Source organism: Culex quinquefasciatus, chromosome 3, assembly GCF_015732765.1.
Source record: "Culex quinquefasciatus strain JHB chromosome 3, VPISU_Cqui_1.0_pri_paternal, whole genome shotgun sequence".
Taxonomy (NCBI): Eukaryota; Metazoa; Arthropoda; class Insecta; order Diptera; family Culicidae; genus Culex; species Culex quinquefasciatus.
The window spans coordinates 29,096,060-29,119,011 of NC_051863.1; the positions used below are offsets into that span (position 1 = coordinate 29,096,060).

At 38.3% G+C, this 22,952-nt stretch overlaps 1 protein-coding gene across 2 annotated transcripts in view; it reads right to left on the bottom strand.

Moving 5' to 3' along the window:
• LOC6038164 (glycogen synthase kinase-3 beta) overlaps positions 1-22,952 on the bottom strand; it is a 66,375-nt gene that overhangs the window by 32,891 nt on the left and 10,532 nt on the right. For both annotated transcript variants that reach the window (XM_038264180.1, XM_038264179.1), the window contains exons 2-3: positions 21,017-21,946; positions 8,440-8,630 (exon numbers count right to left, since the gene is read on the bottom strand). In XM_038264180.1, the coding sequence (XP_038120108.1) occupies positions 8,440-8,630; positions 21,017-21,887 (1,062 nt within the window). In that variant the 5' untranslated portion in view covers positions 21,888-21,946. The remainder of the gene's footprint in view (positions 1-8,439; positions 8,631-21,016; positions 21,947-22,952) is intronic.

Sequence of the window (22,952 nt, forward strand, 5' to 3'; positions counted from 1 at the left end):
TTCTAATCAAATTTGAGTGGCAGCCATCTTGAATTACATATTTTAAAATCACGTTCTAACATTAAATTATTTTTAACTCAAGGAGGTTTAAATTATTCGATTTATTTGTGTTCAAAATAAAAAAAGACTCCAAAATGGAAGATTTCTACTTAATTTTCAAGAAGTAGGATTCTTTCCAGCTTCATCAATTTGAAAAATCTTGTTTACTTTCTTAAAAAATCAAAGGGTTGAGTATTGTGTGTACTCTAATTTATTTTTTTATAGAACTTAATGTTTGCAAAATTGACAACATATTTTTGGACTGCCTTGTTGACTTAAAAAACTAATTTAATCTACCTATGTGGTTGGTGGCTTCCTCACTCTTTTCCAACAATGGGTGATATGTGATATGATGGGTTTGGACACAAATTTCAATCAAATTTCGTCTAATTTCGTTAAGTTCCGGATTACAAAAAACACATATCACTCAAGGGCTCATAAGTGGCATCATAAGTGGTCATAGCTTGAGACAGGGTTGCCAGATCTTCAATGTTTTGGACTCGTTGGAAAGGTCTTTCGATTAACCAATGATGGGTCGGATAATGAATCCAGACATTGTTTACATACATTTAAATGAGATCCGGCTACAAAAAAGTACATAAATATCACTTAAGTGGTTATAACTCGAGACAGGGTTGCCAGATCTTCAATGTTTTGGACTCGTTGGAAAGGTCTTTCAATTACCTAACTAACGATGTATAACATGATGATGTTTGGATCAGTTTATTCAGCTTCCGAAAATATCCGAAAACACATTTTTATACATAAGTTTTGAACTACTTATCGAAACTTCAATAGCACCGTATGGGACCCTAAACCAAGTCGAATGCGACTGGTTTGGTCAAAATCGTGGTGGGTTTTCGAGCTTTAAATAAAAAGTTCAATTTTAGAGCAGAATTATAGCCTTACCTCAGTGAGGAAGGCAAAAAGTTGGAAAAATTCTTAAGATAAGATCATTTTTGCAAAAGAATACACAAAAAATAAAAACAGTAAAAAATCTTCTAAAATATGATAATATCCATAATGGAAATTCCATACAAAATAACCGTTTTTTTCACCGAGCTTGGGAGTTTAGGTGATAAAACAAGCAAAAAATTGAAAAAAGTAACTGTAAAAACATGAAAAAATTAGATAGGCAAAATGTCATGATAGAAGGTGGTTAAATAGGCCAAATACTACCAAAAACAAACATAAATTAAAAACATTATAAAAGCAAATTGAAATACTAAACATGAAACAAGAAAAACATCAAAAAATAGAAGTAAAGTTTTTCGTAGAAAAAAATATTGCTCAAAATAACCTAAAACACGGGAAAAATAAAAACATTCGAAAGAAAAATTTGGGCAGTAGACGGTTAAGTAGTATTACTAGCATTAACCGCAGACGGGATTCTGTGAACGGATCACGTTTCACAGAATCTACAGAGGAGAACGGATGCGTGGACATACCGTTATTTTGACGACTACGCACTTTTTGCAATTTGAAAAATGTAAAAACAAGCAACAAATTTAAAAGGCACCTTGAAATTAAAGAAAAATATATATTAAAATGCAAAAGTTAAAGATAAAAGTGGGTAGAAAAGGTCAAATACTATCAGAAACAAACAGCAATTCCCCACGAAAACAGCATGATTAAAAAAAAAGTTCTCCGATCGGGCACAAAATTTTTCTGGGGGATCCTTGGCCGAAATAATTAGACCCGTATTTCTTTAATTGGCCATTAGGGTGACCTACGCCATGTTAGGGTGGTTCGAAATATGGCAATTTTCGTCGAATTTTGCAAAAACCACTTTTTTTTTAAAAAATCATATCTCCGCGCCATTTCATCACTATAACTGTGATAACTTTAAAATTTCAGCTTCATGTTAGGATACCAAAATTTTTGTTTTTAAAAGACGCAACTTTTGGTACCATAACATCTATAGGTCATCGCTGAAATTTTCAAGTTATCGCAGTTTAAGTGAAAAAAACCGATTTTTTCCCGTTTTCGTTATTTTCCTATTTTTGCGCGTGGCGCGTCGAAAAATCCAGTTTTTATTTTCAAAAAATCGTATCTCAGAGTATCGAAAACGTAACTTCACCATTTTTTGATATGTTATGTGAAATTTTTCGAGGAATCCGATAAAAATATTTTCAGACATAGGCTCTTTGGTCCCGAGACCTTCAAAACAGCATTTTAAGTTTTCATACGACCTTTTCAAATGTTAAGCTAGATTTTTAAACTTCTTACTATTTTTCCCAAACAGCCAAACTAATAACCTTTCTTTTGCGTCTAGGACAGCTAAAGTCGGACGAAATGGCGCGGAGATATGACTTTTTTAAAAAAAGTGGTTTTTGCGAAAATCGACGAAAATTGCCATTTTTCGAACCACCCTAACACGGCGTAGGTCACCCTAATGGCCAAACAAAAAATACGGGTCCAATTATTTCGGCAAAGGATCCCCCAGAAAAAAGTTGAGATCGATCGGAGAACTTTTTTTTCGAATCATGCTGTTTTCGTGGGGAATTGCTGCAAACATAAATTAATCAAGATAAGGCTGGTACAAATTATATGTAAAGTTTTGGGGGAAATAATAAAAACAAAAAACAAATTTGAGCATTGTGTATGGAAAACGCACAGAAATCCTATTTCCGAAGCGACAAAAACTAAACCTCATTTTAGCTTTAAATAATATATTTTTAATTGCGTTTTAAACAGTGGAACTTGTTTGTCAATAGCAGAAAAATCCAAATAAGGCCACTGCAAATATTTTTTGAAGTTTATGTCCCTCGACTCTGACCAAAGTCGAGGATTGGGGGATATTTTTAAACGAACTTAAACATGTTTAAAATGTTTATAAACACAGGGGATTACATTTTTAAATGTTTTCAGCTAATTGCACTCAAAACTTCGTTAAAATTTTTAAGTTTTCTGAAAAAAATATATTTTTGCTCCCTTATTTTTCGGACCGATTTTGAAGAGGGGGCGACATAAACTTTGAAAAATATTTGCAACGGCTTACGCAGTATGAATTAAACACAGTAAAATTGTTTGTAAAAGGTGCAATTTTCGAAGGTTGATTCAGACTGAAAAAGTGACAATACACTTGAAAAGTGGTACATTTTCAGAGGTAAAATTACACATTTTTTTCTGACATAACATTCCCAGATGTAATATTACCATGATTGTTTTACTGTGTTTTTACTTTGTTTTTGATGAGTTTGATTTCATAAAGATTTTACTTTGACTAGTTTCAAAATGGAAATTAATTAATTGATTAAATTTTTAGGATGTCTCTCTTAATGCATTGTTTTTCATTTAATTAAAGTATTTATGTCTTCAAATTCCATAAAATTTGTTTTAGGCATTTTAAAGCCGAATTCACGCTTGAGACGAGTTACCTCAGTAATAAGTGGGATTCTATCGACAAGGGTTAATAGACGATTTTCACCTAAATTTTAAAAGCTTTTGGTGAAGACCCCTCGTAAATAGGAGATATCTACCAATTTTATGAATTTTTGTTCTAAAATTTCTCGCAACTAAATGCCGCTAACTAAAAAAAAAAGTTATACAAGTAACGAACAAATTCAAAATTCAGCTCATTAATCCAATCAATCATTTATTTATTTTTTAAAAAAAGCTCAGCCCTCCTAAACCTGGGGAAAAACCTTTTTCCACATCAACGGGCGTGCGTCACCAGAAGGGACATTTTTGTGTGGTGGGCAAGTTTCCCCCGCCCCACTCCCGCAACTCCTTTCCAAATCGATGACCCCGATAAAAGTTCCGGAGCGCGTGGAGCCTTTCAACTCGATTGTCTTCTGAAAATTGCTGGAAACAATCTTGAAAGCCGATTTTCCTATGGAATGTTGAAAGTTTCGCCCAAAGTTTTCATTTCAATTTGTCAACGTTTAGGAAGCGTCCGGCGACCAAGTTTTCCGCTAATCTTTGAAAGTTTTCCCCTCCCAGGTGACTCGTTCCACGCCAATAGTTGGTCGGAAAAGAATTAGCTTTTGGGAACACAAACAAGAATGCACTTGACGGGGAGGGAAAAGAAAACCACACCGAACATCGTTCGGGGTGGGGGTGAGAAAATTTACCGCTGTTGGGTAGGTTTATTCGCAGTTAATAGAGAAAAAAAATCACTTGGAAATAAATAGCGCGGTTTCCACGGTAGTGTGTGGCTTTTCGTGGAAATTTTCGCCCGCGGCCTGGCGCTTTCCCGAAGAGGATGGTGGAAAAACGATTAAGATTATCTCTGCCACCTCCCTTCTAGAGGGGGGGAGGTGATAATGTGCAAGCTTCGTGGGTTTTAACGAAAGCGCCATAAATTCTGCGAACAACAATTTGAAACAGCTATTAAACGTTCTGGCGGTAAAGTATCTAGTAAATTGTCTGATCAGACGATTTCAGCGAGCTTTATAACTTTGGGTAAATTTTCGGGGAAATTATTGCGGCACACTTTGTAGTTTCATGAAGGTTTGTGAAACCTCGTAGGCACTTTTTTGAAAATTAATATTTTTCTCGTTTTGAAGTTGGTCTTTGTTTGAACAACTTTTATTCTACGAAACTGTAAATAGTAAAAAAAAGTTGAGTTTTGAAAGGATACACAGCAAAAAATCCGATGGTAAAATCGCATGAAAAAGCATGCACATAACCTTTGTGAGCAAAAGAATGTAATATTGTATGAGAAAACGTGTATACAAAAAGAATGTCAGAAAGAAAAAATAACTTTTGTATACCCCAAAAATAACATCAATCTTGTGAGAGTCATATCCAGATTACCAAGTCCACGCCCCAACCATCTCGGCAATTTTACACAGATTTTTTTTACTGTGTAACCCTCGAATGCCCAACTTTTTTGATTTATTTTTATTTAGCTCGTGTTCAGGAGCACATTTTGAGCAACTTTTGCTCAAAGAAAAACTTTAACTCTCTTGTTTAATGTTTTCTTGTTACATTTTTTGTATTATTTAGAGGTGGGAAAACCCGCTCTTTTTTAAGAGCCGCTCATTTTCGTTTGTTCATGAACGGCTCTTTCGCTCTTTTTCAAAATTTTAATGAAAAGGTTTTTTTGATAAATTATTTGGTAAAAAAATTAAAACTGAAAACGAGAAGATGCCTTTGAAAACCACAGGTCTTGGAGATTTCTACTCTAACCTAAACATTTGAGTAACTGAATGGCATCCAAACTGGATACTGGAAAAACTGGTAATAATTTTAAAATTGTGTTTATTTCTGCAAGAATTGAATTAATGCTGATATATTATTTGGAGAAATTATTCTGTGAACTCTTTTCTACATTCTCATTTAATCGATAAACAAAAAGATTTATTTTTTCCACAATCAGTTGAACAATGAAATGTTTTGTTTTTTTTCATTTTGTTTAAAAAATCATTTACCTTTGGGATTAGTTTTTATAAGCATTGAAATACTAGAAATTACATTTTCAGTTCTCAAAAACAAATTAAAAATACTGCAATTTTTTTTGAAAATTCAATAAATTATATTTATAACATAAATCATGCCATCTTGCAACGGTTCTTTCAAAAGACCGGAGTTCAAAAAAGAACCGCTGTTCTTTTTTGTGAGCCACGGTTCGTTCGCTCTTTTATATATTTATATATTTATTTTTAATTTTTTTGATATTATTTGGCATGTTCTAGCATCTTTTATCATAACCTTTTGCCTTTTTAGTTTGTCCATGTTTTTACAGTGGAGCAGTTCTCTAGGATTTCGGTCATTCGTTTTTTTTTGTATTTTTTAATCCGGCTGAAACTTTTTTGGTGCCTTCGGTATGCCCAAAGAAGCCATTTTGCATCATAAGTTTGTCCATATAATTTTCCATACAAATTTGGCAGCTGTCCATACAAAAATGATGCACGAAAATTCAAAAATCTGTATCTTTTGAAGGAATTTTTTGATCGATTTGGTGTCTTCGGCAAAGTTGTAGGTATGGATACGGACTACACTGGAAAAAATGGTACACGGTAAAAACAATTTGGTGATTTTTTTATTTAACTTTTTATCACTAAAACTTGATTTGCAAAAAAACACTATTTTTATTTTTTTTTATTTTTTGATATGTTTTAGAGGACATAAAAAGCCAACTTTTCAGAAATTTCCAGGTTGTGCAAAAAATCATTGACCGAGTTATGAATTTTTTAATCAATACTAATTTTTTCAAAAAATTGAAATTTTGGTGGCAAAAATTTTTTAACTTCATTTTTCGATGTAAAATTGAATTTGCAATCAAAAAGTACTTTAGTGAAATTTTGATAAAGTGCACCGTTTTCAAGTTATAGCCATTTTTATGTAACTTTTTTCAAAATAGTCGCAGTTTTTCATTTTTTTAAATTAGTGCACATGTTTGCCCACTTTTGAAAAAAATATTTTTGAAAAGCTGAGAAAATTCTCTATATTTTGCTTCATCGGACTTTGTTGATACGATCAAAAAGGCCAAACATTCAATATTTCGCCCTTTCAAAATGTTAGTCTTGGTTTAAAATTTTGAAAATATTGTTTTCGAAAAGATAGGAAAATTTTACAAATGTTTCATATTATAACATTGAAAATCGGACCATTAGTTGCTGAGATATCGACATTGAAAAATGGTGGGCTGTTTGTGTGAGACTTAGAAAACATCAATTTTCCTGTTTTTAATCCTTTGCCTTGCAATATCTCAGCAATTAAAGGTCGTATCAACAAAGTCCGGTGAAGCAAAATATAGAGAATTTTCTCAGCTTTTCAAAAATATTTTTTTCAAAAGTGGCCAAACATGTGCACTAATTTAAAAAAATGAAAAACTGCGGCTATTTTGAAAAAAGTTACATAAAATTGGCTATAACTTGAAAACGGTGCACTTTATCAAAATTTCACTAAAGTACTTTTTGATTGCAAATTCAATTTTACATCGAAAAATGAAGTTGAAAAATTTTTGCGACCGAAATTTCGATTTTTTTTTTCGATTCGCACAACCTGGAAATTTCTGAAAAGTTGGCTTTTTATGTCCTCTAAAACATATCAAAAAATAAAAAAAAATTAAAATAGTGTTATTTTGCAAATCAAGTTTTAGTGATAAAAAGTTAAATAAAAAAAATCACCAAATTGTTTTTACCGTGTACCATTTTTTTCCAGTATAGTCCGTATCCATACCTACAACTTTGCCGAAGACACCAAATCGATCAAAAAATTCCTTCGAAAGATACAAATTTTTGAATTTTCGTACATCATTTTTGTATGGACAGCTGCCAAATTTGCATGGAAAATTATATGGACAAACTAATGATGCAAAATGGCTTCTTTGGGCATACCGAAGGCACCAAAAAAGTTTCAGCCGGATTAAAATTGAAGAAAAAAGACCGATTTCGTAGAGAATTGCTCAGTGACTTTTTACAAACAATACTTATTATTACATAAAACATAGAAAATGATAGTGAAAAACACAGCCAAACGTTACCCTATTGTATTGTTAAAAATATTGGCAAGGTCATCTAGTTAATGCTTGTAAAAGATCTAAAAATGATTGAAAAATTTGAGTTTTTGTAGAATTTTCAGATTCATATGGTTTAATATTACGTCTTTTTAAATGTAAAATCACATACAAACAAATGTAAATTTGCACAAGAACACATCATTAAAACTTTCCAGATGTAATATAACCATGATTTTTAATGCTGTGCAATTCTCATGTTTTGTGTTCAATTTTCTTCTTTTTGAGATTTTTTAAGTACACGTTTTTGACTATTTACTTAATCTACTTAACAGATTTTTTTTCTGTCTGTTGTCCGAGTCCTCACTGTTGGAAATTGGACGCTCTAGGAAATTGTAACACATTTTGTGTAAAAATTGTGTAATATTACTTCAAGAACTGGTAAGTTTTCGCCATTTTGTAGTGAATTTTAATCAGGTTTACATATTTACACAGTTTTTAGGTAAAATTTCTTTAAAAAGAGGTTCAACCCTCCAAAATTCAACATCTTTTTCTGTGTAAAGAAAGTAGCCAAAAAACGAGTAAAAACTGATAGAACGTTCCATTCCAGCTAGAAAAGTAGTAAAGTTGACCATATTTTTGACTGGATTCACCATTTTGTGAGCTGGATTTACATCTCAATTAAAAATTACTATTTTGTTTGGTAATTCTAGCTTATAACACCTTTCACGATAGTTACGAGATGGAATTTTTTGGCAATTCAATCAAAAACAACAAAAAAGTTGAAATTTTGTTTCAGAGCGTTATTTTTTTAAATTGAATAAATAGAACGGAAATGTGCAAATCGACTTTCAATCTTCGACCAAGCTTTTGCTGTTGTACCTGCCAACATCTTGTTTTTTTTAAACAAAATTGAATGTTTGTAAATTTATTTCCAATCATTCTTTTGATTTCAAACATCGATTAAAAAAAAAAGAAATCCCCCAACTCACCTTGAATCGTTTGTCCTGTAACACCTTCTTGATCGCGACGAGCTCGCCCGTATCACAGAGCGTCGCCTGGAAGACGACGCCGAAGCTTCCATTGCCGATCACTTTCGTATCTGTGTACGATACTTCCTGTGGTCTGTCTGGTCCTTGGCCGGCTGTTGCCACAACCGTTGTCACTTTTGAACCATCCTTACCTGATTTTTTTTTATTTTGGAAGAGGAAGAGAAAAGATAGAAAAACACGAAAATTAGAATTGTTATTCGGCCAGGAGAAAAAAAAGAAGCTTTGTCACAAGCGCGAAGAATACGAGCACGAGGAGTGTTTTTCCGCGAAAATCGCCTGATTAATGGCGCTTCCGTTGATTGAAAGCTTGGGATGCTGGAAAAAAGGTTGTTGTCACACTCCCAAAGCACTCTTCTGGTAGCGCGGTGGCAAGGCAACACAGGATGTGACAAATGGGTGTTTGCCAGAAAAAAAAAAGCTCGAAGTATTAGGGGAAGCTCTCAATTTATCGGGAAAGTGACACCACCAAATCCTCGCAAAATTCATGTTTTACGTTTCAATTACGAGGAAAAGGCGCCATTATTTCCCACGCAGAATGTGGAGTATTCCCAGAAAAAAAATTACTCAATCTTGAATTGGTATCGCTTCCGCAAAAAAATGCTTCGTCACTTCGATTCACCTTAAAGCTACTCCCCCCTGCGGGGGAGGAGGACCACCACTTCTCGGAATCTACCCAGATCGATGTGGCGGACATATCCATAAATTCGATATTCACAAAAAATAACGCCTTTTCGCTCACTTGGAAGCACCTGACGGTTGCTGCTACTGATGCCGGGAGGACGTGTGTGTGTGACATCACTTTTTGACTTCAAAATTGTTCCCGGAAAAAAAGAAGTTACGACTTGGGATGGCTACCCCCCTCTGGGGTGAGGAGGGCAAAATGTGCTGACTCGATAAAATCGATACGGCCTTGGCGCTGCTTTTGCTGCTGGGCAAGAGTTTCCGGTATAATATGGAAGGTTAAATTGAAGAATTAATCACAATGTATGATCTTGGGCTTCCTTGTATGCATGGGGATGGGGGATTTGGGAGAAGAGGTCCTTGATTTAATGAGATTCGTTGAAGAAAGAGTGTGGGGTAACCTTCGGTGAATGTTGTTTGAGCTAATTAAATAGAAATTATGTTATGATATATTTTGAAGACTAAACTGTTTGAATTACCATAGGAGGATTTGTTGACAAAAAATATGACAACATTAAATTATTTTTAATTCAGCCATAGTCTCAAAATTTGAATACAAAAAAGTGTTTTGAAATGTATTTTACACTTGTTCAGTTGTTTTGCAATCATTCGTTAGAAAAATGTAAGATTTGCCGAAAACTAAAATTTTAGCAAAAAAAAAAAAAAAAATGCTAAATGCTATAGTTAATATCGACAATTTACAAACATTCATTCTTTTTTAATTAACCCAAACATGCTAATAACGATTCCAAATGCAAGGGAATGCATTTTAAATTGATTTTTTGCTGATTGCAGTTAAATTTTCTTAGAAATTTTTGAAAAACTAAAAAAAAACTTCAAATAAAATTTGTACTAACCTTATAATAAGTAAAACAATCTGTAAATTTTTGACGACAAGAGTGTGTCATAATTTGAATAAATTTTTATTGTTTAAATTCATACAATTATATTAAAAGGTTTAGGAAATCTACTAAACAATATTTTGAAGAGTATTGCAATAGCCACTTTTAGAAGTGTTTAGGGATTCTTCAAATACGTCTACGATCAAGCACCCTAGCTGTGATTTCTGAAGGTTGGATATTACCTCTTTTATGATGTAATTTTACCTCATTTTAGACTGAAAAATTGATATAACACCAGAAAAGTGGTAAAATTACACATTTTTAGAGGTAAAATTACACATTTTTTCGGACATAGGAAATGTAATATTACCATGATTTTTTTTACTGTGTAGGTTCGAGCTGATTCTTGACTGATTTTTGCTCAAGACATTAAATTTTTAGGTTTTGTGTATGCAAAATTTCAAGATATGATAAATTTAAAATTATCTAATTTTATCTCTAAAAATGTTTAAATTTAGCGCTTTTTCAGTGTTTTGTCACTTTTTCTGTATACATTGAGGTAATATTACATCATAAAAGAGGTAATATTACACCTTCAAATTTTACAGCACACAAATATTTTATTCAGTTGATTGCGTGAAGTTTAACATCAAATCAGCGCGAGACCTACACAGAAAAAAATGGTGATAATATTCATCAAGAAATGGTGACAGATTTTGTGTCAAAAAATGTGTCATTTTGCTTAGAAAATGATGAAATTTCATTAGTTTTTGGTGAATATTCAATCATCTTTTTCACATTTTTTTGGTAATATTATTCAAAAAAGAGGTAATATTCAACCTGCCAAATTTTCAACATTCCAAAATTCAACTTTTTTTGGTGTGTAGAAAAGAAATTCTATGAATTTTTGATCAAGTGTATAAGCAAATTGAGAATAACTCATGTTTAAATATTTTTTTTTTGTTCAAAATTAGAATTTTGAATTTTTAAAAAACACATTCTCAAAATGATTTTGCAAGGTTAAACAATTTGATAAATCTAGATTATTTTTCCAAAACGACCAATGCGCCATGGGTTTCCCATGTACATAGGACCTTTTGGAAAAGTAAGCGAGAAATAATTCCTTTTTTTGGGACATTTTGGAAAAGTAAGCGAAAAATAATACCTCTTTTTGATGTAATTTTACATTCATTTCTGTGCAATATGTGAAACTACATGTGATATAGGGTAAATTGGCAAATTTTCTCTGACGAAAAACCTCTATGCAAATTCTCTTACTTTTCACTGCTATACTGCAATTTAAAAACCACGTGGACACCTCATGGGGGTTAGTGGTTGATTTAATTTACCATTTTTTTAAATATGTAATTTTACCTAAATTTTATGTAAAAAAAGCATAAAAAATAAAATATGACTAGTTTTTGATGTAAAATTACACTTTTTTGATTCTTAATATGAAAATACCGTAAACCGGGGTGACTTTGATAGAATTTCAATTTATTTTTGGAATATTTTCAAACTGGTAAGGTTTGTCTTAAAATTATTATTTTTAAAACATGTACTGGGGTAGCCCACACAAGGTCCTTACACCATTTTTGAAAAAAAAAGTTTTTTCAATAGTGTTTAAAAAATAGTTACTCTAAAAATTTTAAGCTTGAGTTCCGGGGTGACTTTTTTTTGTTCAAATACATATAAATTTTAGGTAACATTGTTTAAAAGTCAGAAGTTTGCTCGAATTCGTTGAAACTAGTTTTGTTTGTGAAATTATCGATTAATATTGCATTTAAAACTGAATTAGAATAAAAATCAAACTTTTCACATTTGACATGAAATTTGTTCAATGGCTATGAAACCAGGGATTTTTTTAATAATGTTTCAAAAACACATAATTTTTACTATTTACAAACTTATTTTACCTTCTGGAGTGGAAAATTGTCCAAAGAGTCCAAAAATGCATTCCGCTTTCCGATTCAAAATCATGTTTGTTGAGAAAAACATGACACTTGAAGAAGAAGATAAATAATGCTATTCATCAACACTTTCTCATTTATAGTAAACTAACTTTTTAAAACATTTCAAAATTTGATGAAAAGTTCTTCTTGAGGTACTTTGAACACTTCTCTACCACGGTCTGTTTAATTCAATGCAATTACGTACGTATTTAATTTATACTCTTCATTTTGCGGAAAAATCTCAAACCTATCAAAGTCACCCTGTTTTACGGTATGTAATTTACCTAAATTGTATGTAAATAAACATTAAAAATAAAATATTACTAGTTTTTGATGTAAAACTACAGGTTTTTGACACTTAATTGTTCATGAAAAGGGTGTAGTTTAACATCAGGGGTTAAATTTTCATTTTTTACATGTAATTGCACTACTTTTTTTTACAGATTAATGAAGGTAAAGTTACATCATAAAACAGATAAATTTAACCGTGTAAATTTTTACAACGCTTTTAAAATTTTTAATACTGTGTACTTGTTTAAAAGTGTTTGAAATAATTGGTTTTCTTTCAAAAACAATGACAGTAAGTTTAAACCAAAACCAATATTCAGCAACACTTTTGAGGAACTTAACTAAACAGTAAAAAACTTTCAAAACAGGTTTGCAAAAATTGACAAAAACTGCAATAATCACAGAAAAAAAAATCCGCAAAAAATAAAATTAACAAACAATAAAGCTTGCTTCAATGGTGCCAGTGACGGGATTAAGTTGTCGTAAACTGCGCCCCGCAAAAACCGCTTGACAAATGTCCGGGAATAAAAGGCTGAATGGCAGATAAAAGTGGAAAAATTAATGCGAAACTACCTAATTGAATCGACAATTAACTGTGTGTGTGTGCGTGCGGGTGCACTCAAACTAAACTCGAACCAGTTCGAAAACGGACCGCCCAGCCACTTTTTAGCACAGTCAAACCCCGGTAGTTTGACGAAAAGTGATAGTTCGATGACGTTTATTTAATTTTGTCGAACGGACGTTTGAGCGAGGTTCGCCTGTGCAGTGAAAGAGTTCGTATCCGCCAGCGTTTATTTCATGTTAAATAATTAAATCAATTAACAACTTTTGCTACAAGTCACTGGGCGCGGCGGGGTCGGATCCGTGATTGAGGTGAGTTACGGGCGCACGGCCAATTCAATTTGTCATCGTCGAGAATATAACGTACAGCTCTTCGTGGGTTCGTTTCCCGATCGATCCTCTGCAGGCGTCGCCGATGGCGGCCGCACCTTTCGTGGACTTCCTTTTACGATATTACCCAGAGCTTGCTTTGAAAGGAATCTCTTTGGATTTGAGGTGGTCTTCCGGTTGTCGGTGCGCGATACTTTGCTGTCCGCCACCTTCGTTTGGGTGAATAAGGCAGTTGGAATGTTGAATATAGTTGAGAAGGTAATTAAAGTCATGGTCGAAGCCGTTCACTAACTTCTAGTTTGACCTGTGTTGACTAAGAAAGCCACCCAGAATCGGCCCAGCTCGCGAATCCTTGCGAAGAAATGTCAGAAACGCCTTCGTCACGGTGACGCTGCATCGTCATCATCGACGAGTAGCTTGACGGCGAGCGGCGCCAAAACTGGTTCCTGACTTATCTGCGCAATCTGGTTTTACCGCTTTTTGAAGTCACAGCAGGGTATAGCGGAATTGTGAGACAGTGAAATTTATTTGGGATTTTTGCAGAACAGGTCGAACCGCGAACGGTTGACGGATTTGCTGAACAACCATACTGGTTTGTTCAATTCAAGTAGAAAGCTTGTGCCAACTTTATTCAGAATTACCACGATCAACAACAACAACAACGAGGTAATCAACGATCATGTAAATTTCGCCAATTGTAAACCCGTTGTGACGCACACGCTTCCAGAGGCTGATCTTCGTCCGTCGGATCCTCTAACGAACGTCAGCCATTAGCATCAAACGGTGCTTATCAAGCGTTCTACCTCCGTCGGGGTGTTTACGTGACCTCTACAAAGGAACACGTTGTTGTTTTGCCACAGTTCCGCATCTGTTCCAGCAGCCAGGACTATGTCAACAAACCGCGTCAAGCAATCGGTTCGAGATCTGGTACGAGCTGGAAGCTGTGTTTACCCGCTCTGATAGGGATGATCAGTTTGTAGTTCTGGTTGGACGGAGACCTTGAAACGTTTCAGGTCTGCTTTGTTTCGGGGCTCGTTGACCTAGTTAGCGTCGCACAGCTGGATACGATAAAGACCCGTTGCGTAACGCAACTGATTGGGCGATGCACATAAGACAGCAACGTGTCAACCGGGCAGAGATTCTGTAATCGCTGTCCAGATAGTGCGGTAATTTGGGCTGTAAAGCGTAATCGGTGGTTCAGGGCACTTTATTGGCGCGATCCACGCGTAATCTGTACAGCTGGGGTATCATTTGAAGTGTGCCCGAATTCAAGTCGGACCACGCCAACCTTATCGCAATGCTCTACGAATAACTCGGTTGATTCCCTGGTAACATCTGGAAGAAATACCAACGATCTTGCTTGTATTTGAGTCCTACTGAAAGACAGTCGTATCAAGTGAATATCTGGTTGCTTCCATACGCATCAGGGATTCGAATCTGATACTTAAAGAAGTAACTTGATGTCCGGAGACAAGATTGAGATAGTAATTCGTTTCAAATGAATATCTATTATCTTTGTGTTCGACCTTCTGAAAGTAATTCGTAACAAGTGAATATCTGGTTACCACCATACGCTCCAGGGATTCGAATCTGATACTTGCTCGAGATATGTGGCCATTTTCACGGAGTCCTAGAAATACTGGAAGCAATTCGTATCAAGTGAATATCTGTTATTTTTCAAATTGTGTTTGAGTCCTACTGAAAGCAATACGTAACAAGTGAATAGCTGATTACTTCCATACGCTTCAGAGATTCGAATCTGATACTTGAAGAAGTGACTACATGCCCGGATAAGCTGTTCTATGCAACTTATCTCCTTGAAGTACTGGAAGTAATTCATTTTAAGTAAATATCTGTAAACTTCCATACATTTGAGTCTTACTGAAAGCAATACGTAACAAGTGAATATCTAGTTACTTCCATATGCTTCAGGGATTCGATTCTGATACTCAAACAAGTGACATCTATTCCGGATAATCTATTCTATGAGACTTATCTATAGGTCGAGATAGGTGGCTGTAATCACAGAGTCCTTGAAGTACTGGAAGCAATTCGTATCAAATGAATATCTGTTATCTTTCATATTGTGTAGGACTCAATACTGAAAGTAATTCGTATCAAGGGACTTGAATCTGATACTTATATAAGTGACTAGATGTCCGGATAACCTATTCTAAGCGATTACTCTCCAGCATGAGATAGGTTGCCGAAATCACGGAGTCCAGAAGTATAGAAAGTAACTTCTATCAAATCAATTCTGGTATCTTTATAGTTGTATTTGAGTCCTACTGAAAGTAATTTATAACAAGTGAATATCTGGTAACTTCCATTCGCTTTAGGTATTTGAATCTGTTACTCTTAAGAAATCACTAGATGTCCGGACCACCTAATTTATGAGACGAATCTCTAGCTTGAGATAGGTGGCAAAAATTACGCAGTCATAGAAGAGCTGGAAGTAATTCGTATCAAATGAATATCTGTTGTCTTTCATGCTTGCATTTGAGTCATACTGAAAGTAATTCGTAACAAATGAATAGCTGGATACTACCATACGCTTCAGGGATTCGAATCTGATACTTGAAAAAGTGACTAAATGTTCGGATAACCTTTTCTTTGAGACTTATCTCTAGATTGATATAGGTGGCCGTTATCACGGAGTCCTATAAGTACTGAACGTAATTTGTGTCAAATGAATATCTTCATACTTGTATTTGCGTCCTACTGAAAGTATTTTATAACAAGTGAATATATTGTTTCTACCATACGCTTCAGGGATTCGATTCTGATACTAAAAAAAGTGACTAGATGTCCTATTCTATAAGTCTTATCTCTTGCCCGAGATGGGTGGCCGTAGGCACAGAGTCTTAGAAGTACTGGAAGCAATTTGTATCAAATAAATATTTACTAACTTTCATACATTCAAGGGAATCGGATGTAATACTTATATAAGTGACTAATGGTCCAGATAATCAATGTTACGAGACTTGTCTCTTCAAAGTATCACATGGATAACCTACAGGACATCAGGCTGTTTTACGAATCATTCTGCTATTACCATGTATGGAGTCCAGGAAGTGATTCGTAACAAATGACTTAACTTCCACTGGTTTCAGGGGATCGAATCTGATACTTATAGATGTGACTAGATCCGGACTATTCAAAAATGTAAGTATTCCAAAATAAATCGAATCTCTACATCTTTGTGGTTCAGATATCCTTCTTGTGAATTTGAAAACATTTCCTGAACCCAATCTACCCAAACAAATCGATAGTCCTCCTCACAAACTAGAACTGCGTCTCCCTTCAAGGTCTCCCCGTCGTAATTCGTTTACGATCGTCGCAATTGTCTGGCGTGCAATTAGGGAAAATTGAAGAGTGTCGCAATATATCCCCCCTGCGGCAAGTGAAAATTAGGTTCCATTTGGCCAAACCTGTCGTTGTCACCGTTGACCTATATCGCTGTGTAAGGTTTACGAACGTCCCGGAAAGTCGACAACTGTTGATCTTGCTGGTGGGTGATATCGATTGAATTCTAAATTGGCCAATTATGGCCGGCGCGTCCAGATGTTTTGGTAGGCATTTCAATCGGTGTGCATTATCCAGAACAGGGGGGGGAGGGTGTCCAATTAGGGACTAATGGGATACCCCTGGAGCGTTACCCGTGTGTGGCGCGGTATCATTAGTGTGTCACTATTGTGAAGGTAATGTGTGCGTGAAACAAAAGGACACAACCGAATGATTGCGTATCACTAATCATTACATACATCATTACATACATGGGTCTCGTGGCGCAGGGGTAGCGGCTTCGGCTGCCGATCCCGATGATGCTATGAGACGCGGGTTCGATTCCCGCCTTATCCACTGAGCTTCTATCGGATGGTGAAGTAAAACGTCGGTCCCGGTTTCTCCTGTCTCGTCAGAGGCGCTGGAGCAGAAATCCCACGTTAGAGGAAGGCCATGCCCCGGGGGGCGTAGTGCCAATAGTTTCGTTTTTATGAAAGGACATTAGCGAGTTACAAAGAACTGTGAAAGACCATTCTTTCAAATTAATCGATTATTTTTAAAACCATTTCTCGCAGGTCAATGGTAATCAACACAAAGCTCCTCAATTATGCATCTTTACATCATCGAGCGGACTTTCCATTTAGCTCCCCGCCCCTATATCTCTGGTGTGGGTATTTTACAGCAAAGCCAACCTAGGTGTTGAACCGAGACCACCGTCATAATGCACACAAACACTCTGTGGTGTGATGCGATGCATGCAACGTATGTTTCCAGCACAGGTGCAACCAATTAAACCACCAATCATTTGCAGGTAAACATCCTCCAGAGTACACGAACAATCCTGCCAGATAGCTTTTCGGTCCGGTAACAATTGCTGTACACACAAACGCAGAGGTTCTGACATCAAGATCAAATCCAGATCCGAAGAATAAAAAAAAACTTTGTTCTATCGAGATTCGAGTCGAAGCTCTTTGCTTGAAACTTTAACGCTTTACCTCTGAACTATTCTGGCGTGAGGTATCGTTGACGGGTTGCCCCTAAATGACATTAATCCTTGATTTGGGTGCAGAGCATGACCCGGCGCGAACACAAACTTTTGGTACAAGTAATTTATGTTTCCACGTGTATACGAGACGACACGCAATGGGTTTTGTTTTTCGTGTTGACGAGTCACCACAAATTTTGGGGCGTGTCCCAGCTAGTTGGATTTCCCGGAGTCTTCCGAGAAATTCCTAGTGTATTCTTTCGGCACGATACACAAACCGGTTGAATGCCGTGAAGGAATTGTGTGCAATTAGTGACACAGGGGGTGTGAATTGTAGTGTTACGTGACATACTTGTTATTTCCGATGCCCCATAAGAGAGAAAGAGCTAGTCATGATGCGAGGAGGATGACTTCAGTGCTGAAATATGAGAGGTCATTCCTTGTTCGACGTCGTCACTTGCATACAGGGGTATGCACTGCTGGCATGGGCGTCCCAAGATTGAAGAATTTTAGTTGAAAGTTAATTTAAGTCTGATTTGGAGCGTTTGGTACGGTATGTCCACGTATCCATCCTCCCCTGTTGATTCTGTGAAGTGTGGTCCGTTCACAGATTTTGTCACTGCGGTTAATACAACGCAGTAGGCCTGGCCGCAAGTGTTCGATTAGATTATACCAAATGTCAGATGATTCGCGCCTTCTCCAATTCACCTCGAAGCTTACACAAAATACCTCAGTATAAGAATAATTAATGGGATTGATTAGAAACCCTCTTAGCAACGCCAATGGCCTCGCCATAATTCCATGCAATCTTGATAGAGCGGCCGGCGCGGCTGTCGGCATGCCACACGGGTGGTATAACTTTCAGGCGCAACCACAAAGTGCTATTTTATTCAAACCCGCGCGCCTCACGTCCTCTACGACCCCCGGATTCCACGTCGGAACCCGGACGGGCCAAATGCTTAATTTATTATTTATACTTTCCTAAATGGAGACGCCACCACTCGCTCTCTCTTCACGGAAGAATTCTCTTCGAGAGTGTGAGTTCGAGCCGGAGAGAAAGGCCAGAGAGTCCTGGCGCTTGAACACTTTGACCTACACACTACCCCAAAAAACGGAGGAGGTCACCGCGCGGCGGTGATCCGGATTGGCCGGGTCGAACCGCAACCAGGTCAAATCGGAATATTTTGACCTAGAAACAGTCGACACGGCCGGTTTTTGGCCAAAGTCCAACGCTCAGGTAATACCCTACGGCCGTGAGTTCAAAACAATTGACGTGATTAATTGTCCAAGTCGTTCAAGAACGTCAAAACAGACGACGAGCCACCAACATCAATCAAAATGTTCTTATCGGACGTTGCTGCGCTAATAAATGTCACATCTTGCGCTGAAGAGGTTATCAACGCCACGATACGGTGGACGTCGTCTGCAAGCTTTGATAAACACTGGAATCTGACACAACAGGCCACCACAACAAGGCAACCATGCTGGGTAGCTGTGAAGGATTAGATTCGCTTCACTGGCTCGGACTAATGCACAGCTTGAGGAAGGTTCATTGGCTACTGTGGTTGGACGTCGCTACTAGGTTGAAGTCGTACACTCAAATCTTAGTGAATGGACGTTCAGCGGGCGTTCTGGATCAGAACGATTTCAATTTCAAGATTATTTTAAATTCAAAGAACGACAATACCAAGATTGTTAACGATAAAAATATCAAGATTCGATAACGAGCACAGTTAAGACTGGTGAGTCTACCGCCGTAACAAACAAGAGGTCGTCGATTTTTGACCCTAGATCATACCCAAAAATCTTCAGTTACTACGGTAGATAACATTGCTTTGATATTAGGATGTCTTGGATCTTCCAAAGACTTCCTGAAGTTAAGACCGATGGTTCTACCGCCGAAACAAGCAAGAGGTCGTCAATGTTTGACTCCTACTTTGCTCTGATGTTGGGATGACCTGGGTCATTCAGGGACCCCCTAGAGTTAAGACCGGTGGGGATGCCGCCGTAACAAGCAAGATTTCGGCAGTTTTTGATCCCGGATCATACCCGCATTGCTTCACTGAGTATAGTAGACTCCTTTGATTTGATGTTGGGATGACCAGGGTCATACAAGGACTCCCTGGTGTTAAGACCGGTGGGTCGTCGTAACAAGCAAGAAGTAGGCGATGTTTGACCCTGGATCATACCTAAAAAGCTTTAGTGAATACCGTAGACTACTTTGCATTGATGTTCTCAAGAACTAGGTTATCCAAGGACTCTCTGGAGTTAAGATCGGTGGATCTACCGTCGTAACAAGCAAAAGGTAGGCGATTTTTGACCCCGGATCATACCCACAAAATTTCAGTACGATAGACTACTTTGCATTGATGTTGGGATGACCTGGGTCATTCAGGGACTCCCTAGAGTTAAGACCGGTGGGTCTACCGCCGTAACAAGCAAGAGGTAGCCGATTTTTGACCCTGGATCATACCCACAAGACTTCAGTGAGTACGACAGACTACTTCAATTTGATGTTGGGACTCCCTAGAGTTTAGACCAGTGGGGCTACCGCCGTAACAAGTAAGATTTCGGCAGTTTTTGATCCCAGGTCATACCCGCATTGCTTCACTGAGTACGGTAGACTCTTTTGATTTGCTGTTGGGATGCCCTGGGTCATCTAAGGACTCCCTGGTATTAAGACCGGTGAGGCTACCGTCGTAACAAGCAAGAGGTCAGCGGGTTTTGATCCCGGATCATACCCGCATTGCTTCACTGAGTACGGTAGACTCCTTTGATTTGATGTTGGGATGACCTGCGTCATTCAGGGATTCCCTGGAGTTGAGATCGGTAGGTCTGTCACCGAAACAAGCAAGAGATTGACGATTTTTGACCTCGAATCGTACTCGAAAAGCTTCACACCGGTGAGTCTACCGCCGTTACAAACAAAAGGTAGGCGATTTTTGACCCTGGATCATACCCGAAAAGCTTCAGTGCATACGGTAGACTACTTTACTTTGATGTTGGGATGTCTTGGATCATTCAAAGACTCCCTGGAGTTGGGAACTTTGGATATACCGCCGTAAAATTATTGTTTTTTTTAGGACGTTCGATTAACAACCTTGGGCAATACATTGTATCAAGAATATTGACTATAAATCGGAATGAACACGTTTTGTACAGACTAGTTTTGGGTGTAGTATAAACATCAAGTTACTTAGTCTCACAGCAGCAGTGTTGTTACGGTAATAACCGTGGGGGACACCTCTAAGTAGTATTTATTACAGGGAGTGTTGATTCAAGCTATCTTAATGGCTTGAAAAGTGTTCGCTTAAGGTATACCTTTCCAAAGTCCTTGAAAAAAAAACCAAAAAAAACACCAAGAATATACTCACACATCTCCCGGAACTTCCGGGACAGCCGGCTGAAGCTGAAGCAAGTACACTGGGGCGTGACGGCGTCCGCGTCCACCCCATACTTTTCCATCTTGCGTTCCCGTTTCCGGCGCTTCTTCTCCTCGGCCAGCTGCTGCTGCACGGAGAACTTGTCCCGCAGCTTGGGGCTTCCGTTCTCGTCGATGTAGTACAGCGTGTGCTCCAGCCCGTCGTACTTGTTGATCAGCTTGGGATCGATGGAGAACGCCTGCAGCAGGCTGGGATCGACCAGCTTTTTGGACTGCAGTAGCGCGGTTCCGGAGGCGGGTATTGCCGAAGATCGCTGCTGCTTCGCTTTGGCACCGCCGGTGTCGCACGGCCGGGTCGCCAGACCTTCGTCCATCGTGGGTGCTACAACTATATCACTACTGCTATCACAGGTGGTTACGACGGCAGTGCTCAGCGCCCGAGGACTGTTGACGTCCGGCAGGCTCTGGCAGGTCCGCTTGTTTCCCAGTTTCCGTTCAGTCTTACTGTTCTCTTGGTCTAGCTCGATGATGTCCTCTTCCTCCTCCTCGTCATCGTCGTTCTCCTCGCCGAGTACGTACGTGGATTTCAGCCCCGTCGGCGGTTCCGTGTACTCCTCGACGGCGGCCAGCTGGTGCGTACTGGCGCTTACGCTGTGCGTCCGGTCGATGTCCGACGTTGACATGAACACGCCCGAGTCGGACGCGACGATCGTACTGGTCCCGAGTGATGGCAGGATCTGATTGTGGCGCTGCTCGTCCGTTTCGCACTCACTGTTGTGCTTGATGGCCTCCGCCCGACGACGCACGATTGCCGCCATTGTCAGCGGCGGAGTCGAGTCCTCCAGACTGTTAATCTGCTTCATATTGTGTGTGACCGCGCGGGCCGGCCAAATCTTGACAGCCGCTCAATCTACTTGCGCGCCTATGTGTTTGTAGAGGGGGAAAACAACAGTCCCAATTAGCACAAGCGTAAACACTCTGTTCCGATGACGACGCGACGACCACGGGGAGCAATCGATTATCACTGGGAGAGCTACTCTCTCTCTCGGTTGGTTCTGTACACACTGGACAACAACATTCGTAAACAAGACTTAAGCTTCTTATCAGCAAACACGCCCCAGAAGATCGTGCCCTTTGGAGCACGAAAGCGTCCGCGCGTCCAGATCGTCCACGTGAAAGCAACTCACTGCGCGGTGTCCATTCCACAAATCAACAAAATTGCGTCGCAGTAAATTCGCCGAAACTTCACTTTTGGAGAGCGTTTCGCGTATAGCCGAAGTAGACACCCGAAGATTTGTATCCCTCTGAGGTCGTCGGTCCTCGTGGGGGCTTGGCACCGTTGTACACGACCCGCCGGACCAGCTATTTACGAACGGGCTTACCACAACAAAACGTCTGGGATTGTGACCCCTTGGAAGGAGGGAGACTGTGCTATTTTAAGGGGCTATTTTTAGCACACTACACGGCGAACGCAACACCAAGAGTCGGTTGTACGGTTGATTGATGCCTTCACTTCTTCTTCCCGCGGAGTTGCGCCGCGCAGTTCTTCCATACACACAGGTTATGGCCTCCGGCCAATGTTATGGACATTCCTTTCTCCACAAGTTTCGGTTTATTGCCAATAAGACGGTTTTTTTTGCAGGTCTTAGCGCACGGAGGCATTCACCAAAGCTGCGAGGCAGCGCAAAGGATCATGATATCCGATACGAACACCCGTATCGATAACCTCTAATTGGATCAACTGCATGCACCGCATTGCACGATTAGCCGAGACCTGATTCGAGAGCGCCGATCAAGCCGATGAATACCGGACGCCGCGAGTCACGGGCTTCGCTTGGTTGAACTCTGCGAGCGTGCGCGCACCAAACTTCGTGTATTCCGGAATTGAACGCAAACGGACTTTGCCAAATCTAATGTGTGGCTGATGA